Genomic DNA, 24,353 nt, shown 5'->3' on the forward strand with positions numbered 1-24,353 from the left:
ATCGGGAGAAACTTTCCACTGGTAGGAGGGTCAATAACCAGAGGACACAGATTTAAGATAATTGGTAAAAGAACCATGGGGTAGATGAAGGCGTGGTTATGATCTGGAAAGCACTGCCTGAAAGGATGGTGGAAGCAGATTCAATAGTAACTTTCAAAAGGCAATTGGATAAATACTTGAAAAGGAAACATTTGCAGGGCTATGGAGAAAGAGCAGGGGAATGTGACTAATTGGATAGCTCTTTCAAATAGCCGGCACAGGCACGATGGGCTGAATGGCCTCCTATGCTGTAACATTCTATAATTCCAGTGGAGACCAGTGACATTCTTTAGAGGCTTTTATATCAAAAGTCCTTCAACAGGAAGGAAGTACTGCAGGTTTGCCGCTACTTTTGATGGCTGCTTGGAACTCAGGAAAAGTCAGGTCCTGGATGGGTAAAGTTTGCCTCCTTTATACTGTCAGATGCTGGGGGCAGCTATACTCTTCAATCCTGTTCCTTTCTCTCCCTCTTTTGATGTCCCCCCCCCCGTCCAATTTTCTTGTACAAATGCAAATGCTGGAAATAGGACTATAGATAAGATTAAAAAGTTAAGTCTGAATTGCAAATCAACACAAAGTTCCAGCCTGAGGCAATGTGATGTGTCAATAGATCAAAATTCTGATTGGCACCACAGCATAAATAAAATAAATTAGAAAATACAATTGTTGCTCATTATAGAATTTTCATAGTGTTCCTTCCTCCTATGTCCATTCTGTGTTCTACTGTACTAATTACTGTGCTTTCAGAACCCTAATTCATGTCATCAAATTACAGTGATACAAATCAAATCTTGATGTGGTAAAAAGGTGGTACCTTTGAGAGATCCGGAACACAACATCTGAAAAATTGTGTAATGACAAAGTTTAAACATGTACTATATTAATCTGCAGTATGTGAAATTTGATCTTGATTCTGAGTTTGAGCCCAGGGTAATGTATTAGCTTCAGGGTCAATGAAACATGCCTACTGAAAAATGCAATACAATTTTGCCCTAAAATTGTAGTCATTGGCAAATTTTAAGTACTGTAAGCAGGTAAAAGTGAGGGATCGACTTAGGGTTGTTAATTGCATAGCTCCTGACTCTTCCTTATATATTATGTAGACCTCCAGACAATTTACTTAACATCCTGCCACACACAATGTCAGCAAATCCATTGAAACTCCTCCCTTCAACTTGATTTTCTGTCACTAACGTATATACATGCAAAACCTCTGCTAGTACACAATGGTTTGAAATCGTGAACCCAAATAAAACACCTGGAACCTGCACATTTGTGGTGCAGTGTAGAATACCAATCTACTGAACTAAATATGTACAAGTCTCCACCAAAAGTCTCCATTTCTGAATTATTTTTGATGTCCAATTTGTTAAAACCTGAAAAGTTGCAACTTAAAGGAACTATATTCCTTAATTTAGCATTGCTGGCGGCAGACTGTTAATATTATAATAATGTACTGAATAAATATTTAACATTGCCTTGCAGTACTACACAGGATTCACTCAATTTTCCTTAACTGACTCCTGTTTCTTTTCAACCACCCTCTCTGTAAGATGCACTTTGTTTGAACATGCCATTTGACTGGTTCCGAAATAGCATGTTCTAGCAGGAGTCTACTGTATTTAGTTACACGAACAGTTAGATCACCTGATTGTTTGAGCCCAATTCCTTCTATTGCTAACACATGCTAAAAACCTACATTAGAAATAGTATACATCCCAAAAAAAGTCATTCTACCTGAAATTCAGAGTAGCTTTCAGCATTTTGAAAAGCAGCTTGTTTGTATTAAGGCAAATATATTAGCAGTTAACGGATAGCTTTGTAATCTGACAGCATTAACCCACAAACTATAGTTTTGCTGCCTTTGTTTTCTGGAAGCTGAAATATTGAAAGCCGTGGCATAAGTCTTTAAAACTGTATGCTTTTGCTTTCTAAAAAGTGACAGATGCACATCTCCTACCAAACTCTCAATTAATTATCTTTGTAGTGAAAGTGAGCTGCACAGAGAGGAATGATAGTATACGATGTGGGCAGTCAGAAAGATGGAGTCCGCAGACAAAATTGATTCACATCAGAGCCACACAGATAGGCGAACTGTAAATTTCATTGTATTTAACCGGTTTTTATATGGAGTATGTTAGTACAATACAGTGCAATGTCTCTGTCACTTTTTTTAAATGCAATGTTCCAGTTCAATAAAACTTGACTTGAAATTGCTGCACAACTGTAAACATGGAACTTTAAAAGTTTTAATGTTCGAATTGATACAAATTACACTGTTTCTTCTCTTTGATTATCATGTCTATTTAGCCTTTGAATATAGCATCTTTGAAATGCACAACTCCCCACAGGAGGAGCTTTGGCTGCAACTTAGCATTGGTAGAGGCAGTGACTGGAGCTGCCACACTTTGTTCAAAGTGAGCTAGAGAAAATTGAAGGGGAGTTAACCCAGCAACTCTGATGCGTATTCCAGCTTTTAGTTACAGGGCAAGATTGACCAAGCCCCGAGAGCAACTTGGCTGCCTGCCATCTCAGTCAGAAATTGTGAGACCTAAAATGGAGGAAGGAAAACCATAGGAGGAAAATTGTTTTTTTTTAAATAAACTGGATAGGGTGTGAATCTCAGTTGTGTTCAGGTCTAATTGTTTAGTTTCTTGTAGATTAGGTAAACATGTAGCACTATGAGAATATATAATGTGGCGGTAGAAAGAAAGATTAATTAAAAATAGAGACCTAAACGGTGATAAGATTCACTGTATGTTACATTTATGTAATTGTTTACATTTTTGCATTCATAAGTCTTCGTAGCTGTATTTCTTTTTAAAAATAAATTTATGACATCTTGAAGATGGTGATGGGGTACAGTTTCACAGGCACCAAAAGTCTTCTACTCACTCAAGTAGCCATTATTTGTTTGTAAGCCTAGACAGAAAGTACCAACAGACTATTGTACTGTGGAGAGTACTGCAGTCAAAATGCCATCAACTGATGTCGACACACATACTTTCCAGCAGGCAGTCTCTGGCAAGCAATTAGGACTAGCAACTGTATTTTATTTCTCCTTCCCTCCCTCCTCCCAAACGAGGAACACTGAAGTTTGTTGTAACCCCCCACCCCCCCCTTTCTACTGAGGTCAACTAACCCATGACTTTAATGGTCTACAAGGCTCGGTAACACCAGTGTTGCATTTACGCACTCAGTTATTACAGTGGTGAATTTTAGTAATTGAAACTGGTATAATTGTCAGGTTACTGAGCTTAATTCATGTGTCTCAAATTTGTAATCTATAATAAGTAGAAAGAACATAAGAAATAGGAGCAGGAGTAGGCTATTTGGCCCCTTGAGCCTGCTCCGCCATTCAATAAGATCATGGCTGATCTTCTACCTCAAATCCACTTTCCTACACTATCCCCATATCCCTTGATTCCCTTAATATTCAAAAATCTATCGATCTCTGTCTTGAATATACTCAATGACTGAGCCTCCATAGCCCTCTGGGGTAGAGAATTCCAAAGATTCACCACCCTCTGAGTGAAGAAATTTCTCCTCATCTCAGTCCTAAATGGCCGACCTCTTATTCTGAGACTGTGGCCCCTGGTTCTAGACTCCCCAGCCAGGGAAAACATCCTCCCTGAATCTACCCTGTCAAGCCCTGTAAGAATTTTGTATGTTTCAATGCGATCACCTAATTCTTCTAAACTCTAAAGAATATAGGCCTAGTCTACTCAATCTCTCCTCATAGGACAATCCCCCCATCCCAGGAATCAGTCTGGTGAACCATAGAAACATAGAAGATAGGAGCAGGAGTAGGCCATTCGGCCCCTCGAGCCTGCTCCGCCATTCAATGCGATCATGGCTGATCATCCAAATTCAGTACCCGGTCCCTGCTTTCTCCCCATACCCCTTGATCCCTTTAGCCTTGAGAAACATATCCAACTCCTTCTTGAATATATTTAATGAATTGGCCTCTACTGCCTTCTGTGGTAGAGAATTCCACACATTCACCACTCTCTGGGTGAAGATATTCCTCCTCATTTCTGTCCTAAATGGCTTACCCCTTATCCTTAGACTGTGTCCCCTGGTTCTTGACTCCCCGACCATCGGGAACATTCTTCCTGCATCTAGTCTGTCTAGTCCTGTTAGAATTTTATAAGTTTCAATGAGATTCCCTCTCATTCTTCTAAACTCCAGTGAGTACAAGCCCAATTGATCCAATCTCTCCTCATATGTCATTCCTGCCATCCCAGGTATCAGCCTGGTGAATCTTTGCTGAACTCCTTCCATGGCAAGAACATCCTTCCTCAGATAAGGCGACCAAAACTGCACACAATACTCAAGATGTGGTCTCACCAAGGCCCTGTACAACTGCAGCAAGACATCCTTGTTCCTGTACTCAAACCCTCTCGCTACGAAGGCCAACATACCATTTGCCTTCTTAACCGCCTGCTGCACCTGCATGCTTACCTTCAGCGACTGGTGCATAAGGACACCCAGGTCTCGTTGCACTTCCCCTTCTCCCAATCAATTGCCATTCAGATAATAATCTGCCTTCCTGTTTTTGCTACCAAAGTGGATAACCTTGCATTTATCCACATTATACTGCATCTGCCATGCTTCTGCCCAATCACCCAACCTCTCCAAATCATCCTGGAGTTTCTCGGCATCCTCCTCACAGCACACACGCCCACCCAGCTTTGTGTCGTCTGCAAATTTGGAGATATTACATCTAGTTCCCTTGTCTAGATCATTAATATATATTGTGAATAGCTGGGGTCCAAGGACCGATCCCTGCGGTACCCCACTAGTCACTGCCTGCCACTCGGAAAAAGACCCGTTTATTCCAACTCTTTGCTTTCTGTCTGCCAACCAGTTCTCTATCCAAGTCAGTACCTTGCCCCCAATCCCATGTGCCTTAACTTTACACGCTAATCTCTTATGCGGGACCTTATCGAAAGCCTTCTGAAAGTCCAAATACACCACATCCACTGGTTCTCCCATATCTATTTTACCAGTTACATCCTCAAAAAATTCCAGTAGATTAGTCAAGCACGATTTACCCTTTGTAAATCCATGTTGACTTTGTCCGATCCTGTCACTGTTTTCCAAGTGCTCTGCTATTACATCTTTTATAATGGACTCTAGCATTTTCCCCACTACCGATGTCAGGCTTACCGGTCTGTAATTCCCCGTTTTCTCTCTACCACCTTTTTTGAATAGTGGGGTAACATTAGCTACCCTCCAGTCCATGGGTACTGTTCCAGATTCCATCGAATGTTGCACTCCCTCTATGGCAAGTATATCCTTCCTTAGGTAAGGAGACCAAAACTGTACACAATACTCCAGGTGTGGTCTCACCAGGGCCCTGTATAACTGCAGTAAGATGCCTTTTGTACACAAATCCCCTTGTAATAAAGGCCAACATACAATTTGCTTTCCTAATTGCTTGCTGTACCCGCATGTTAACTTTCAGTGATTCGTGTACAAGGACACCCAGGTCCCTCTGAACACCAACATTTCCCAATTACTCACCATTTAAAAAATACTCTGCTTTTCTATTTTTCCTACCAAAGTGGATAACTTCACATTTCTCCACATTATATTCCATTTGCCATGTTCTTGCCCACTCACTTAGCTTGTCTATATCCCCTTGAAGCCTCTTTGCATCCTCTTCACAACTTAACATTCCCACCCAACAGTGTAAACTGACAGTTAGACTTTAAGACTGTATGCCCTTTGGCATAAAACTTCTCTATCTTAAAATATTTATTTCCCCAGTTAAAATAAAAGTAAAAGTTAACTAGAATGTAGAATTGGCAACCACTTGGTGACTGTGTAAAAGTTTCACTCTGCCTTGGGTGGGTGGACTGGCGTAAAGCAGGCCCTGTATAGACCAAGCAAAGGTAATACTGCCTTTTTAAAATGAAGGATTTACAATGGGGAGAGTTGGACTCAACAAAACCAAAAAAGAAGGAACTTGAATATTGTGTTCAGGATATCCCAAAGTACTTCATAGCCATTGGATTTTTTTGAAGTGCAGTCACTGTTGTTGGTTTGGAAAACACATAAGCCAATTTATGCACAGCCAAGTCTTGCAAACAGCAAATGAATGAATGACCAGATAATCCGTGTTTAGCAGAGTTGTTTGAGGACACCAGCAGAACTCCCTGCTTTTCGAAGAGTGATTATTTTACATACATCCGAGCTTGCAGACAGGGCCTTGATTTAGCATAAAATAAAAACAGAAAATGCTGGAAATACTCAGCAGGTCAGGCAGCATCTGTGGAGAGAGAAACAGAGTTAACGTTTCAGGTTGATGCCCCTTCGTCAGAACTGGGAAAGAGCTGGAGATGGAACAGGTTTTTAAGCAAATGGAGGGGCAGGGAAAGGGGGGAGGGGAGGAAAGAACAAAAGGGAAGGTCTGTGATGGGATGGAAGGCAGGAGAGATTAAGAGACAAAAGGGATGATGGTGCGAGGCAAAAGGAGATGGTAATGGGACAAATTAAGCAACAAAAGATGGCTCTAGATGAAGTGTAAATAGCAATGGCTGAAAGATCAACAGCTGCCATGTGAGAGAGAGAAAAAAATGGAAAGAAAAGATAGGGGCAGAGGTTATAGTCTGAAATTGTTGAACTCAATGTTGATTCCAGAAGGCTGTAAAGTGCCTAATCGAAAGAGGAGGTGCTGTTCCTCGAGCTTACGCTGAGCTTCAGTGGAACAGTGTAGGAGGCCGAGGACGGTGAGGTCAGAGTGGGAGTGGAGCGGAGAATTAAAGTAACAGGTGACCGGAAGCTCAGGGTCACCCTTACGGACTGAACAGAGGTGCTCCACAAACCGGTCACCTAATCTGCGTTTGGTCTCCCCAATGTAGAGGAGACCGCATCGTGAGCAACGAATACAGTATACTAGATTGCAAGAAGTACAAGTAAATTGCCGTTTCACCTGGAAGGGGTGTTTGGGGCCCTGGACAGTGGGTAGGGAGGAGGTAAAAGGGCATGTGTTGCATCTCCTGCGCTTGCATGGGAAGGTGCCGGGTGAAGGGGTGTTGGGGGTGATAGCGGAGTGGACCAGGGTGTCACGGAGGGAGCGGTCCCTTCGGAATGCTGGGAGGGGAGGGGATGATGTGTTTGGTGGTGGGATCACGCTGGAGGTGACGGAAATGGCGGAGGATAATCCGTTGAATGTGGAGGCTGGTGGGGTAAAAGGTGAGGACAAGGAAAACCCTATCTTGGTTCCGGGAGGGAGGGAAAGGGGTGAGAGCAGAAGTGTGGGAAATGGAATGGACACGGTTAAGGGCTGTGTCAACCACAGTAGAGGGGAATCCTCGGTTGAGGAAAAAGGAAGCCATGTTGGAAGCACTAGTACAGAAGGTGGCATCGTCAGAGTAGATGCGGCGGAGATGGAGAAACTGGGAGAATGGAATAGAGTCCTTACAGGAAGCTGGGTGGGAGGAAATGTAGTCGTGGTAGCTGTGGGAGTCAGTGGGCTTGTAGTGAATGTTTGTCAATAGCCTATCCCCAGAGATGGAGACAGAGAAGTCGAGGAAGGGAAGGGAAGAGTCGGAGATGGACCATGTAAAGGTGAGGGAAGGGTGGAAATTGGAAGCAAAGTGAATGAAATTTTCTAGTCCAGGGCGAGAACAGGAAACAGCACCGATACAGTCATCAATGTACCGGAAAAAGAGGTGAGGGAGGGGACCCGAGTAGGACTGGAACAAAGAGTGTTCCACATATCCCACGAAAAGGCAGGCATAGCTAGGACCCATGCAGGTTCCCATAGCAACACCTTTAATTTGGAGGAAGTGAGTGGAGTCAAAGGAGAAGTTATTCAATGCGAGAACAAGTTCAGCCAGGCGGAGGAGGGTGGTGGTGGATGGGGACTGGTTGGGCCTCTGTTCAAGGAACAGATTGATTTAGCATCTGTTCTGAAAGATGGCACTTCCAGCAATGCAGCATTCTCTACTGTCCTAGAGTGTCAGCCTAGATTATATGCTGAAGTCCAAAGTGGAACATGAATCCACAACCTTCTGATTCTGAGGCAAGAGAGGTACCAAATGAACAAAGCTAACACTTGGGTAAAATCAAGTACTGTGTTGCTTTTTATAAAGAAATTTAGCAAAAGGGAGCACTTTGAATTCAACTTGTAAGTCAGGAGTAATGAGTTGACAAATGTACTGGAGATAGTTGTGAATAGGTTCATTCGGATGCACTTGTTCAGCTTCCTGATACAGTACACAAAGTCCATTCATTATGATCAAACATTTTTTGTAAACTTTCACAATATCCTCCCAATTGTATCTCAATGATATGTGCCACAGTAAAACTATCATCATTTATTTAGCTCCTTTAACGTAGTAAATACCCCAAGGTGCTACACAGAAAAGAAGCGGATGTCTATTAGTGATAGAATGTGGGGAGATGACCGCAAGTTTGGTCAGAGAGTTTTTGAGGAGGCTTTTAAAGATGGGGAGAGAGATAGCAAACTGCAGGTGTTTGGACAGGGAGAGTTGGGCCATGATGGTTGAAAGCTCTCAGATTGATGGAGTGGAGGGATGCACCAGAAGACTGAAAGGCATTGGCTGGGCTGTAGGAGTTTAGGTTGCAGAGGTAGAATGGGGCAAGGCCGTGGGGTGAATTGTAAAGGAAGACGAGTATTTTGATTTCAATGCATTGGGGAATAGGGAGCGAGTGGAGGTTGACAAATGATGGACGAGTGGGATTTAGTGTGCAACAGAATGTGGACAGCAGACTTTTAAATGAGTTTTACTTTATGTAGGGTGGAGCTCGAGAGCCTAACAAAAAATGTCTGAGAAATTGAGCCTGAAGATAAGAAAAACATAGATAAGATTTCCAATGTCAGTGGGAATGAAGTAGAAGTGCATTGAATTAGAAACATTGCAGATGTAGAAGTAAGTAGCCTTGATAATGTCTAGGATATGGGGTTTGAAGTTCAGTTCGGGGTTGAACAGGACATCAAGGTTGCCCGCTATTGGGTTCAGCTTGATTGAACAGCCAGGATGGAGGATGAAGCAGTGGAAAAGATAGAGTTTTTGGCGAGAGCCAAACAGGAGTGGCTTGACTATTGCTGATGTTAAGTTGGTTCATCCATGACCTGATGTTGGACAGGCAGTCTGATAGCACAATGGTGGCTGTGGAGTTGAGGTTTGCCATAGAGTTAAAACTGGGTGTTGTCAACATGCGTGTGGAACCTGACCCCATGCCTATAGATGATGTTGCTGAGAGGCAAAGCAGTGACGCGTTGGCCACATCAGGACAGGTTGGAGGTCCACTGAGGTGGACCATGAAAGAGGCTGGAGTGGTCAACACGGTGAGGCTGAGGGGGCAAGAATAGTGCACCACAGTGCAGCAATGAAGGATATAATTGGTGACAATAACCAGAGTGGCCTCTGTGCTGTCAGTGCATAGAAATTGGACTGAAGGTATTGGAAGATGTGAGCACGGAACTGGGTGGCAACAATGTGTTCAAAGACCTTAAGGGGAGAGCGAAGCTAAGGTGCATAGTGTATTGTATGGGAGAGGATATTTTAAATGTTGTAAGTTATTTTCAACTGTGTTTAAATATGTAGTATTCAGCCTACTGAAATACTGTATTTTAGTGGTCTGACCAAAATGTTTGTAAACAAGTCCTAACTAGTTCTAATCACAGGGAACAAGGCAATTTATGTAAGGGAATCCATGTGAGGGATGCAAAGAAGTTCTTAAAATGCTTCTGTGTAAATGATAGAAGTATTAAAAACACATGCTTCAATGGAGAAGTTAGATAGAAGTATCTCTGAAATATGGTTGGATCCTAATGGTGGTTCTGAAGTTTAGTTGAAAGGGTTCAGGTGGTTCCGAAAGGAAAGGATAGGTCAAAGAGGAAGAGTGAAGCTGTATTTGTAAAGATCATGGGGGGAAAAATTCAGTTGGTAGCGCCACCCGTTAGCACCTTAAGAGGGCGCTAAGTGGGGCGCAAACCAAATAGCGCCCGGGCGCGGCGATGTTTGCGCCGCTCGCAAAATTAACTAGACATTTTGCGGCGGCGCTAAACACTACCGCCACGATCTCCTGCGCCGGCAGATCGTGACGTCAGTCGAGTGCGCAACGCCCCGGTAGCGCCCCGGACTGGATATTGAGTGGCGCCCCCCTGCCTTACCGCCTGCTGCTAGCAACGACAGGTTGAGGGGAGCGTTTTGCAGTCAGGAAGGGACTGAGGGAGCGCTATTTAAAGGTGACCGCTTCCTGCCTTTTTTTGTTGGTGACGTTTTTGCACCACGCATTCTGAGAGAGAGAGAGACTTCTGGAGAGATTCTACACTGTGTGAAGGAGTTTTGCATACTGAGCAGCACTTTGCAGGTTCATTTTGATTTGCCCTTGTATCTATTTAGAAGAGACTGTGGGGGCTGCACTCTGAGCTCTTTCCCTGGGTCTCTCCATTGTTCTTTCCAGCAGATTTGATGTACAGGTCTCTCCAGGCCAAGATTCAAGGCTGCAATGAACAGGATGTGGATGGAGACCAAGATCAACCCTCCCCTTTAAGATAAAAACAGAAAATGCTGGAGAAACTCAGCAGGTCAAGCAGCATCTGTGAAGAGAGAAACAGAGTTAACGTTTCAGGTCGATGACCATTCTATCAGAACTCCCCTTTAAGAATTGGCCGGCGCCAGTGTGTCTGTGTTCCATTGCTGACTGACATCACATGAGCTTCGCCAGCGCTGTGAGTTAGCGCCTCGCTCCTTGGCCTTTGCGCCTTAAGACAGATGTGAAGCGCCTGATTTAGCACTCCAGTCACCTCCAGGAGCGATAAAAGACAAGTTTGCTGTCGGAGGCGATAATTAGCGCCAGGCGCTAAACTTTGCGCACGGCCGATAATGGCGCCCCAAACGGAGCGATACTGAATTTTTCCCCCCATATAGTTGAAATAGAGAGGGAGGATATTCGTCAATAGGTTCTGGTGCAGCTGGTCCAAAGTTGATCCTTGGCATCTGTAGTAGATGTAGTAGCAATGGTAAAGCTTTTTTCAGTTCTGTCAGCAGCAGAAAATGATTAAGGGCCACTTGGGTCCTTTTGAGAATTTTAGCAGGGCAGGATATGGTTGAAATGATGACTGTTACTTTGCATCTGTTTTCACTATTAAAGGTGTGAGTGGTGTTGGAGAGGAGTGATGCCATAAGTGACTCCATAGAGATAGGTGTATCATAGAATCATAGAAATTTACGGCACAGAAGGGGGCCATTCGGCCCATCGTGTCTGCGCCGGTTGAAAAAGATCTATCCAGCCTAATCCCACTTTCCAGCTCTTGGTCCGTAGCCTTGCAGGTTATGGCACTTCAGGTGCATATCCAAGTACTTTTTAAATGTGATGAGGGTTTCTGTCTCTACCACCCTTTCAGGCAGTGTGTTCCAGACCCCCACTGCCCTCTGGGTGAAAAGAATTCTCAACTCCTTCTACCAATTACTTTAAATCTATGCCCCCTGGTTATTGACCTCTCTGCTAAGGGAAATAGATGCTTCCTATCCACTCTATCTGGTTAGTGAGGCAGGATCTCCATTTTTGATCTCTCTATTTTTGACCTCTTAGAAATGGCCTTAGCTACAGTTAAGACATTCAAGGCTAATTGGGTTGATGGACATGATGCCATTTAGCCCAGGGTGCTGAAGGAAAGGGAGAGATATCATGTGAGCCAATGGTTCATATATATAGCTCCTTGTGGTCTAGGCTAGTTCCAAAGAATCCGGGAATTATAGACCTGTTAGCTCGTCATTAATGCTGATTGTAGGGTAGATGCTGGAAGGCATTTTAAGGGTTGTTACTTATGATCACTAGGAAAGTTTGGTAGTTACTAAGGAACCTCAGCATGGTTTTCAAAACTGGAGATCCTGCCTCACCAACCCGATTGAATTTTTTGAGGAAGTGATCAAATTAATGGTTGATGCCAGTCCAGTCGATGAGGTATACCTTGATTTCTAGAACGTTTTACTTATTGTGGAGATATGGGCAATGTGGCCAAAGCAGCATTTATTGTCCACCCCTAGTTGCACTGAGAAGATGGTGGTGGGCTTTCTCCTTGAACCACGGCAGTCCTTGGGGTAACCGTGCTCCTGTGATGGTGTTAGGTAGGGAATTCCAGGATATTGACCAGTAATGATGAAGGAATGGCATTATATGTTCATGTCAGGATGGTGCATGACTTGGAGGAGATGGTGTTCCCACGATATAGCTGTTCTTGATAGCGGCTGTGAGTAAAAGAGGAGCTGTCAAAGTAACGGTAGTGAGTTGCTGCAGTGCTTCCTGTAAATAGTACTTACTGCAGCTTTAGTTCCCTGGCGATGGAGAGGGTCAGTATTAGTGGCAGGGATGCTGATCAAATGATCTGCTCTGTTCTGGATGGTGTTGATTTCTTGAGTGCTGTTGTGGCTGCACCCATCCAGGCAATCACACTCCTGACTTGATTTGGATTGGTGGTCAGATATTGGCCTCGATTTTCTGGCAGCCGTCGGGCAGCTTTTCATGCGGCGGGGGGCCGAAAATTGCTGAAAAAGCGGGTCGTGACCCCCCCCCCCCCCCGCCTGATTCCCCTCCCCGTCCGACTTTCGGACCGCCGTTTCTCTCCGACCCGCTTCAGTCCCACCCGCTGCTGGCGGGACTGGCCGTCGGAACAGTAATGATCAATTATCACCTTGTTTAAGCCGATTTTAGGGTGCCCTTGCGACTTTCAGGGGTTCCCCACGCTAAACACGCCTGCGGGGAACCCCGCTGATGAAACCTGGCGTGAAGCTTGCTGGCTTGCTAGCTGTCAGCTGCAGGTCAGGGAAAGCTGCGATTTAAAGGGACAGCATTTGTATGTTGAAGGACCTTGTTGCAGGTTTGGGGCTACTTCTTCAAGGCTTGGGCACAGCTGTGGAAGGTTGGAGCCTCACACACTTCTCCAATGCGATCTCCTGGGAAGCCCCTCTCGCCACCCTCACTCAGCGCTTCCTCAGCGGAGGCATCTACGAGAAGCATGGGACGCCTTTTTTTCCTTCCCTTCTTGCCATTAGAGGATCTCCAGCAGCAGAGGCGGCAGCAGCAGAACCAGGAACAGCAGGATGAGCACCAGGCTGCTGCTCACTCACCTGAAGCTGCACAGGCCAGAAGGGGCCAGCGCTTGGAAGTGGCTTGAGAGCACCTTGCTGCACTTTAGGGGGCCATGGGGACCCGTTTCTGCACTGGCAGTCCTACTCAGAAGGACTTCCATGAAGGTCTGGTTTCTCTGTTCAATAGATGGCCAACGCTCCTCAAGAGATGTCATTCTCTTATGAGCACTCGCCATGTTTTCCGTACCCTGGTGAGTTATCTCCTCCATGGAGGTTGCCAACCTTTCCATGGTGATGCGTTCATGCGCCAATGACTCTACAAAGGCTCTGCTCATGGTCGCTATGGACTCCTCCATTCGCTCCACACTTGCAGCGACCCTGGAGACAAAACCTGCCAGAGACTCCTGCATCTGTGCATGGAGATCCATCACCTCTTCTCTTGCGGATGGACCCAGAGGCAGAGGGTCGACATGCAGCGCAGCTGAGCTGAGCTGGCAGAGTCCTGCGCCCTACGACGAGGACTCTCCACTGCTGTCCCTGTCTCCAGAATCTGCTGAGGCTCACTTGTGAGCTGTGAAGCACCAGGTGACAACACTACTCTATGTCCCGAAGGTCCCCCCGAGGTTTGAGTGTCTGCGCTGGTGCTGGGTGCGCTTACTTCTGCTGACGCTGCGCCCTCAGAGGTTGGAGCTTCCTCTGAGGAGTCTGGCTGCACAGCCTCTTCCTGCTCCACAGTGGGGATGGGGGCTCTGGATGGTCCTGTGGGGGAGTAGAGGAAGGAGCTAGAGATGTGATGCCAAGGTTACATGCACATTCGAGTTGACATCTGCTGACACCTGCATCCATGCAGCCTTGGTCTCAGTAGGAGGCCTCTTCCTGCCTGACCTAGGGAAGAGGACCTCCCTGTGGGCCCTAACCCAATCCAATAATGCCTGCAGTGAAGCTTCGTCGAATTTGGAGGCAGCTCGGGGTCTGGCACTGGCCACAGCTGCTGCAGGCTCCTCTGCCATCCTGTATGGTTCGTTTGGAAGCCTTCAGAGGATGCAAGCACTTGGATGCATGAACCTTGAAAGCACCACGAATGATGACATCATACTGTGGGGCTTTCTGACATGAATTGGACAATTAGCAAGGCTGCCCACATGCTGGGAATTAATTGGCCACTTGAGGGAAAATTGCGTGGAGCTGGCTGACATTTTTTTGTGTGTCAGAAACCCCACATTCGGGGAAACCTGACCATTTACTACACAAGCTGAAAATCGGGGCCATTATGTGAGATAGGAAAATGGTTGCAAACTTGTAAGCAGAAAGTCATTATCAATGGGAGTAGAACTGCATGAACCAGGTCAAGAACAGAGTTCCATAAGGGTTTTCGTTGGGGGGCCATTGTTGTTTATAAACTTTTATTAATGATTTGGATAAGCAAATTAATGGAATCATCCACAAATAATAGGCACAGGAGTTGGGATATTAGACCAAATAAAAAGGCCAATTTAGTTAAGGTAAGGGAATAGGCCAATGTGTGACAGATGTTCTTCAGTGTGGCTAAGTACAATGTTATGCACCTGGGTCTGGGATACTCCAGGCATGTGCACACAATGCAGGGGTACTCGCTAAAAACTACAAAACGGGAGAGGCATATGGAGGTCATAGTTCATACACCATTGAAGGTCCATAAACAGTGTGACGAGGCCATTGGGAAAGAAAATGAGATTTTGGGTTGTATTGCTAGGACAATACAATATAAAATTAGCCTGTACAAGGCCTTGCTACAGCAACCATTGGAGTATTGTGTCCTGTTTTGGTCCCCACACATGGTGGGCAATATTGAGGCTGTGGAGAAAGTATCGAAGAGAGCAACCAAAATGATCCCGTTTTGAGGCTTGCTTATCAGGATAGGTTCAAAGAGCTAGGGCTATTTTCATAGAGGAACATAGTTATGGAGAAGATATGATTGAGGTTTTAATAACTAGAAAGGGATTAGATGCATTCTTTTGAGATGACGGGTGAAATAGGGACATATGTATTAAACACGTAGACAATGAGTTAGGTTAGACATTAGGAAGTATTTCTTTTCCAGAGTTAGTGCCCGCTGGAATAGATTACCAGAGCATATGGTGAGTATGATTCTCCACAGTCCTTCAAAAAGGAGCCAGACATGTTCCTGAAAGAGGAGGACATTTTCAAATAAAGAAAATAAGTTGCAGGTTGGTTGGGAATAGTAGGATTTCTGAATTATCTCAATTTCCTGGAGCTTTGCTTGATTGTCTTAGGGAGTTGGAGAGGAATTTTCGAGAGGTTTTCCTAAATTGGCCTCAGGTTTATTGCCTCTCCCAGGAGATTGCATGACGAGGGGGGTGGATAAATGAAGTGACGGCACCTTGTCTGGTTGGAGTGAGCTTGATGGGCCAGGTAGTCTTTTTTTTATTGTATAAATGTTGAGTGTATATAATGCTTTAATCTGAAAAATACATATAACTATAATTATTGCAATTCCACTTTTTAAAAATAGTTTATTTTGATTTTAATGAAACCTAAGTTTTAATTTCATGACCATTTGAAACAATACATAGGCCCCAGTGATAACTTGAGGCAGGTTTGTGGGTGGCGAGGTGAGTTGGAAACTCACCCGCTGCTCAATAAAATGAGGCAAGGACTATTTTAATTTTTTTAACGGGGATAGGGGGTTGGTTCTCGTTTTTGGGAAGGGGGAGTCCGGGGCAGGGGTGGCCTAAGCTATTTTTGTGGGTCACAGAGGAACATCCCTGCTTCATCTGGCCCCACAAAATAAAGGTGAAAAAGTACCTTTTTTTTGACTCGTCTGCAGCTGATCTGCTCCGTTTAACCTGGCGGGAAAGCCACAGTAGCTTCCCTGCTCGGCCTTAAGTTAAAATTGCAGTTGGGTCCCAATTATGTCATCAAGACCAGACATGCATATGTAAAGAGTGACGCCGCCAGCTTTTTACAATTGAAAAGGTCTCGTTTTGTATGGCTGATCAATAAAAGTGATTTTTTTACCGTGCAATACTATGTACTACAATAATAGTGATGTGTGTTTTGTTCTTGCTTGCAGTGGTTTAGACTATGAAATTATAGTGATTGATGACGGAAGTCCTGATGGGACACTTGAGGTTGCCAAACAATTGGAACATATTTATGGATCTGATAAAATTGTAAGTATTTGGGCAGTATCTGTAAAGTAGCCATATATGCTGAGTCTTTTTCTACGGGGAATTGGGTGATCTGTTGGGTGGTACAATCCTTTCACCTCTGGGACTTTTCTGAAATTAGTGCAAACTTAAACTGATGGGATAAAAATCACCTCTCTCTGACAGCTGCTAAAGGTTCTAAGGGAACGGAGTTTGTGACCAAAGTCGCTAGAACAGACCGCCCCATAATTTGGCAGTGACTAGCAGTTTCACTGAGACATGCCATAAGGTTGGCTCTTATGGGAAATATAAATGTTATCCTGTAGCAGTAAGAACATAAGAATCTAAGGAATGAAACAAGGCCACTCGGCCATTCAAGGCCATCAAGCTACTGTAGTTCCATCTGGTGTTTTTGTGGTGCTGTAGTTAGTCTCCATCTGCAATTCCCTCTGAATCCCTCAACCCTAAACCACAGCTCTATCTCCATTCTCTCCTAGATTTAATCTGTGCTTTCATAACTAAAATCTGTCTAGTTCTCTTTTGAAAGAATCTACTGCTTCATCATTTACTGGACAAAATTACAGCTTTTTCCACACGTTAATTCAATATAAGCAGTTCCTTCTGAACTTTCATTTAACTGGTAAATTCTGAACTGATTTTTCGAAGGCTTACCCTCTTACACAAACCTGAATTACTGGAAAGAATTGGCTACTTTTTGCTATTACAGTCTATTAATTCAAAGTTACTTAATTTGAATTATCTGACCATTCATTTTTAAACACTACGGCCGTGATTTTATCAGTGGAGGCGGGTTGGGCGCGGGTCAGGTGGTTTCCGGCTTCCCGTCCCGCCCCCAACTGCATCCGGCCCACAGACGTGATTTTACGTTGAATGACCTTGTTAAGCCCGCCCTGTGGGCTTGCCGGCCAATTAAGAGGAAGCCGGTCAGATGACGTCATTTGATGATGCGTCACCTGCCAGTTTCCTTAAAGGGACCATGCACAAATTTTTTTAACAGTTGATTTCTCAGTGTTTGACAGCATTGAGGTGCTGCAAACACTGACAATCACTGCACAAAGGTGACCTCTTGCACCCAGGCTCTCCAATGACTCCCTCCATAGGCTGGAATAGATGGCAGCTGCAGGTGAGGTGACAGAAGCGATACGTCACTGGTGAGAGAGGTTCTCCCAATGAGGTGGCACTGGACATGGATTTCAAAACTTGTAACCTAAAGAAATGTGTAAATGTATTAAAAATGCATTTCCCAACATTTTCTTACCTCTGAGACTCACCAGTGCAACATTGGATCCTTCACATCACTTCTGCAGCTGTCATCAATTCAGAATCATTACAGCAGACTCACAACACGCCACACTTACCTGGCATGGTGTCCGGACATCGGGAAACCCGAGGCAGAAGTGGTAAAATTCCAAAATAGCCTGTCAACTACTAGCAACTATCTGTTAATAAGCAGATAATTGCCTTTAATCCTCTCCCCGCCGCTAGGTGTCGGGTCCATGCGCAAATCGGGGACCTGACACTTGGGAAAATTGTTTGGAGGCGGGATCGCAACCCGCTGTCAATTAAAACGATTTTACCCTTTGACCCGCCTCCAAACCCACACTCTGAGCGCCGGCAAAATCGCGGCCTACATTCCTACTTTTCTATGTTATTTATGTTGCTTAATTCAAATGACCAGATACAGGAAACTCTTTTTTATCCGGCACCGACGGGACCGGCGTGGTACCGGTTGATCAAAAAGTCCGGATTACAGAGAGGTATACTTACCAAGGTACAAGAGCCCCGTACACGGCCACAGGTGCAGGAGTCCCTGTTGCACGGCCACAGGTGCAGGAACCCCGGTTACACGGCCACAGATCCAGGAACCCCGGTTATACGGCCACTAATATATAGTAAAACTTACCTGAACCTACTCCTGAATTTTGCCGGTTAAGAGAGATTTCCAGATATTTAGGTGCCGGTTAAAAGAGAGTTTCCTGTAATTAATTTTTTTAGAACAAAAAATGACTTGAGTTATCAGGGAATAGACTATATACTTCCTTCATTAGTTCAAATCTTGAATCTTGTCTTGGTTCATTGTTTGTATTCTATAAAGAATCATCTTAATTCATAAGAACATAAGAAATAGGAGCAGGAGTAGGCCATACGGCTCCTAGAGCCTGCTCCGCCATTCAATAAGATCATGGCTGATCTTCGACCTCCACTCCACTTTCCTGCTGATCCCATATCCCTTGTTTCCCTTAGAGTCCAAAAACCTAGCGATCTCAACCTTTAATATACTCAACGACTGAGTATCCACAGTCCTCTGAGGTAGGGAATTCCAAAGATGTGCAATCCTTTGAAGGAAGAAATTTCTCCTCATCTCAGTCCTAAATGGTTGACCCCTTATCCTGAGACTAATTCCCTAAACTTAGCCTCGTAATAGTGTTCCAAGTCAGGATATTATATCCTTCCTAGTACAGGAAACTTTGGTTTATCCGGAGGTTGTATGTCCGGAATACTCGATCTAACGGCAAAAATCAGGAGCCGTTTTCTGTAAGCTTTTTTAGATCTCGTTCTTTTTTTTTCCCCAGTCAGCCACTGCAAGGTCTGTAGCTATAGCAACAGCTTCAGCTAGAGACGCTTGCAGCTGCAGACGACTCTTTAGAAGCTGTTGCTAAGCAACAGTGTTGTCAGATACGGAGATGAAAACCTCCGTATGCTTCAACATTAACTTTGTATGTCCGGCAGTTTTGATAGATCGGCAACACGCCGGTCCCGTCGGTGCCGGATATCACAAAGTTTCCTGTACATAGATGTCTGATTCAAAGTATGAGGACCAAAATTAAATTCAATATTTTAAGTAAACTAAAGTTTAGTATAACGTTAATGCTTCTGACTGTGCCTGCGTTTTGCCGTATAATCATCTACTGCAGAAACATGTTTAAAAGTTACCCTGTATTTCTTGCAGGACTTCATCAATTCTTCATGCATGTAGTCAAAATTAATGATATCCACACTATCTTTCCCAGATTAAGGGGGAAATATTCGGTTGCTTTGCGCCTCCCGTTAGTGCCCTAAGAGGGCGCTAATGGGGCGCAAAGCAACTAGCGTCCGGGCGTGGCACCGCCAACGCCTCCCGTGAAATTCAGCGGGAGGTTAACGGCAGCGGTAACCGTTAGCGCCTCGCGGCGCTGCGCTGCCAGCGATGATGTCAGCGCCGTGCGCAACGCCCCGCTCACACCCTGGCCACGATCATTGGTAGCGCCCCCTGACTTACTGCTTGACGCTATGTCCGACGGGGTCAGGGGGGCCTACCTGCGACCGAGGCAGCGCTAATTATAGGCGAGGTGCCAGGCAGCCATTTTTGTTGCTGGCTGCCTGCCAGCACCTGCCCCCGTTGCCGTCCCTGGCCTCCTCTTCAGCCTCCCCGCGGAGTGCCGGCTGCGCTCCGTGAGCCTGGCATTTCTCTTGAGTGCTGGGCTCTTTTGCCGGTACTCCGATCCCTGGTGGCCCAGCTGGGCCCTGGGTCGCGCTGCGCAAGGCCCCTCCCCTTTAAGAAGGGGAGGAAGACCTGCAGTATTGCAGCATGTAGCACTGCGATATTCCTTCGCAGCACCCCAAGAGGGAGGCGGGGCACTTAAAGTAGCGCCCCGCTTCCCTCTTGGGCACTACCGATGAATTTCGGTCACGGGGGCTGCTAATTTTTTCGGGGCACTAAAAGTAGCGCCCCGGCAAAGTTAGCGCCCCAAAGGGGCCGCGACTCAATTTTTCCCCCTAAATCTCTGGTGTTGGAATTCTCCTGAGTGTTTTGAATAATATCAGCATTTTGCTGTCCACATTTTTGTGCCACAAGAAACTTAGAAACATTGCTTTTAGTCTCAACATCTAAGTAAGTTCCTTAGATTGTGACCAGGAGAGATTCAAAGGGGACAGACGCTGCAGTAGATTAGAATGTTGTCTTCTTATCTCTGGGACTTGGTTTTAAGTTCAACCCACTTAGAGAGGCTGAAAATCTCTCCCCTCTGCCAGCTGTAAGGGTTCTGACAAATCACTTACTGTTGGGTGAAAATTCATAATGATCTGTAATTTGGAACAAATTGGCATTAAATTCTAAGGCCGGTATTTTCCCGCTGCCGGGCGTGTGGATTTGGGGGGCGGGTCAGCAGTAGAAATTGTGAGCGCATCGGGAATCCACCGTCATCCCACCGCCTTGCGTATTTAACTCATGCACGTTTCCTAGCCAAACGGCAGAGGCGGGAGATCTAATAGAAGTCATTAGTGCTTGTTGTGAGACCCGTAACAGGGTTTTTAACCAGAGTTTTTGAATTTCACTGGATGACCACAGGAATCATGCAGCTCAGGAACCTCGTCTGTCAACGTGAGGCGGAAGCTCAGTGGCCATTGAACGAGGTCATTTAATGGAGAGCATGGAAATTCACATAAATGCTCCCACATTGCACCTCATTACTTGCCTAAGGGAAAGGCTCTTGCTGACTCCATTTTGTGCACAGATTTAGGTGTCTAGAGTTTGCAGGTCCTTTCTGCAACCTCAGAAGCCACTCTCACCACATTGCTAGTCACTATCACAACATTGACAGATTGGTCCTCTGATCGCTACTTGATCTGCCGTCTATTATATCAGCATGGGTGCCGCTTATACAGTCTCACCTTGGTCCTCGGAATCAGACCAAGATGGGCCCCACCACCAGCAGCAGCAGTAACAACACCACCAACCTTCTTCTCAATGACCTGATGCTCCACAGGAAAGTGGGCATCAGTGTAGGGCTGCACCGTGCTGGAGGCGATACCCCCAACACAGGGTATACAGGCAGAGGATGAGCTTCCTGGACATGGCTGAACAGCAGTACCAAAGAAGGCTCAGGCTATCACGCCAGGTCATTGCAGACATTTGCAGCTTACTGGAGCAACACCTGCAACCCAGAGGATCTGCTGGACACGTCTTACCAGTGGCTGTCAAAGTCACCACCGCCCTCAACTTCTTTGCCTCCGGCTCCTTCCGGGGATCTCTCAGCTGGCCGCCCACAGATGCGTCACACAGGTCACCGATGCCCTCTTTGACAAATCAGCCGATTATGTGAACATTGCCACTGATGAAGCCAGTGTTACTGAGCAGGCGCTTGACTTTACCGCTCTTGCTGGCTTCCCACGGGTGCAGGGTATAATCGACTGCACACATGTGGCCATCAGGGCACCCCCACATCACCCAGGAGTGTTAGTGAACCTCAAGGGCTTCCACTCCCTCAATGTGCAGCTGGTCTGCATCCATAGGAAGATCATCATGCATGTGTGCAGCAAATTCCCTGGCAGCTGTCATGACTCTTTCCTGCTGCGCCAGTCCACCCTCCCTCAGCTCTTTGCACCACCAAACATACTTACCGGCTGGCTGCTTGGAGACCAGGGCTATCCACTGAAGACGTGGCTCATGACACCCTTGAGGAGGCCAAGCAATGAGGCCAGGGAGCGTTATAATGAAAGCCACACGTCCACCAGATGTGTTATAGAGCAAACAATAGGCATGCTCAAGCTGTGCTTCAGATGCCTTGACCGATCTGGAGGAGCCCTTCAGTACGCACCAGCCAGGGTCTCCAGAATTGTCGTCGTATGCTGCTCGCTGCACAACATAGCGCAGCAGCGAGGATTAGAGCGCCATGAGGAGCAAGGCGCACATCCCAGAGCCTCTTCAGAGGAGGAGTAGGAGGAGGAGCACAAGAAACCTGAGGTCCAGTTGGCACCAGCAGCGAAGCACATTGTTGCCCGGGAGGCCAGGGATGACCTCATCACAGCCAGATTTACTTAACTTCCTGCAATGCACCCATATGGCTGCCACATGCTGTGCCAAGTTCTGCCCACCACCACCAATAACACCATTAAGCATCCCGACAATGACCAAGCCATTCCTTTCACTGAAACCCCCACTGCTGGAGCTTACGTAATGTCACACCATTCACTCCAACTCACAAAGCCACTTCCAAGGTAGCAGACAAAAATGGGCATGACTGGAAAGTGGTGAAAATAAATACATTTGTATGTGTCATAACAGTAACGGAACCTTGACAATAACACTTCTTTATACACCCATGTGCATACCCTTGTGCACTTAAGATTGTGGCTTTTTTCTTTTATGCGTGCTTCTACGAGGTGCAACCCCTGTGGCCTCAGCAGAGGTAGAGGCAGGCTGCTCACTTCCCTGCTGCGACTGCGTAGACACTTTTGGCGGACATCCTCTGGATTTTGGAGCCTGTGAGGGCCCGGCCAAAGATGACTCCTCCTGTGACAGCAGGGGCAGACTCGGCCATAGCGAATGGAGGAAGCATCTGGTGCTCTGACTGAGGGGGAGGCAAAGGAGGAGAAGTGGGAGCACTTTGAGACCAACCCCCACTTCCATGTCCCCTCTCGCCATCATCCCTCTCATGGGCCACCCGCAGTTCCCTGCTAGCAAGGAGCTGGAGAGCATGTTGCTGCACAGCAGTGGAGCCATGAAGGCCCAAGTCTAAGTTTAGATCCCTCCTAGAGAGGAGATCGATTAGCCTCTGCCATCTGTTCTCCATAGCTAGCGTGTGCTCATGTGAGTGGCGCATTATGCAGGTGGACATCCTTACCATGGAACAGCACATCGTTGCCATCACCTGCAAAATAGTGGTGTTCATGTCGGAGATGGACTCCTCCATTCTCTGCACATTTGCAGACATCGAAATTGCAAAACCTGCCAGAGCCTCCTGCATTTCTTGCTGCCCCTCCAGGCTCGCCCTCTTTCCTGATGGCCCCCGAGGCTCAGCATCTGCATACAGCTGATGCTGAGCTTGGAGCGTCCTGCTCCCTCCGGCGAGGAGTCTCCGCTACTGTCCCTGTCAACACCATCTGCTCTTACTCACTTGTGAAATGTAAGACACCAGGTGACAACACTACTCTATCTCGCATAGGACCCACTGAGGTGTGTGTATCTGCGATGGTGCTGGGTGCGCTTGGGTCTGCTGACGCTGCACCCTCAGAAGCTGGAGGCTCCTCTGAGGAGTCAACTTTCTCCTCCGGCTGGACAGTGGGGGTGGGGGGCCTCTTGATGGACCTGTGGGAGAGTAAAGAGATGAATTAGAAATGTTATGTTAAGAATGGGTAATGATACAATTATGCACATGATGAACATTCACTGGCTGCTGACATCAGTCACCATATGAGTGACTGCTGTATGCCATGTGATTGTATGAGATGTAATTCTGTCACCAGGTTGCGGAGAGATCCCCAGCTCTCCGTCTCTAACCGCCAGCAGCTCTGCAACTCTCGACACCTCCAGGGCCACCTCCTCTGCTGCAGACGGGAAGGCTACCTCTGTTTCTCTATCTCTCTCTTGTTGTGGGCTCTCTTCTGCAAGGAGGGAAAGAAGAGAAGTTTGAGTGAGAGCGATGGAATGAGTGTAAGGATTGTGTGGGTTACATCTGTAGAGGGTGACTATGAGGGAGTGGGGTGCCACTGCCAAATGGCCTCCTTCTGTGGTGTTACTTGCTATGATTGCATTAGGATGAGGGTGAGTGTGAGGGGTGGTTAGTCAGATGGGGATGTGAGTATGTACGTAGAGAGAGAGGGATGGGTGGAGGTGCAAGGTATGTTGGTGTGAGTAATGATGTGCAGGAGTAGGTTTGGGAAGGCAGAGTGATGGGGATGTGGTGACAGGCACAGCAGGATGAAGGTGAGTGTGACTTTGCTCTCGCCTTTCCTGATCTCATCAGCTCATTGAATCTCTTCCTGTACTGTACTCCTGATGACATCCCTGCTGCTGACCTCCTCAGCAATTTCGAGCCATGCCCATTCTCTTAGGAGGCCTCTTCCGTCCATCAGCAGGGAAGAGGACCTCCCTGCGTGCTCTGACTCCATCCACCAGATAATGTAGCAAAAAGCGGGGTGCAGCCCTCTGTCTTTGGGAACTCATTTTTTATAACTTGCAGCAATAACCCAATCCTCTACAATACTCCCTCCACACACCTACATTAACCATCAAATGCGATGTGGCCATGGCTGATTTAAATATCCCCGCTGGAAATGAGTCATCGATGACATCATCAGACCCACACCACTT

The 24,353-nt window shown here is 46.2% G+C and overlaps 1 protein-coding gene across 1 annotated transcript in view; it reads left to right on the forward strand.

The window, feature by feature from the left end:
• Positions 1 to 24,353, forward strand: part of dpm1 (dolichyl-phosphate mannosyltransferase subunit 1, catalytic) — an 84,135-nt gene that overhangs the window by 10,634 nt on the left and 49,148 nt on the right. Inside the window, exon 2 of the mRNA XM_086005312.1 lies at positions 16,186 to 16,285. Coding sequence (XP_085861438.1) covers positions 16,186 to 16,285 — 100 coding nt within the window. The remainder of the gene's footprint in view (positions 1 to 16,185; positions 16,286 to 24,353) is intronic.

This window comes from Somniosus microcephalus, chromosome 13, assembly GCF_052327205.1.
Source record: "Somniosus microcephalus isolate GS21.2 chromosome 13, FLI_Smic_1.0, whole genome shotgun sequence".
Classification (NCBI taxonomy): domain Eukaryota; kingdom Metazoa; phylum Chordata; class Chondrichthyes; order Squaliformes; family Somniosidae; genus Somniosus; species Somniosus microcephalus.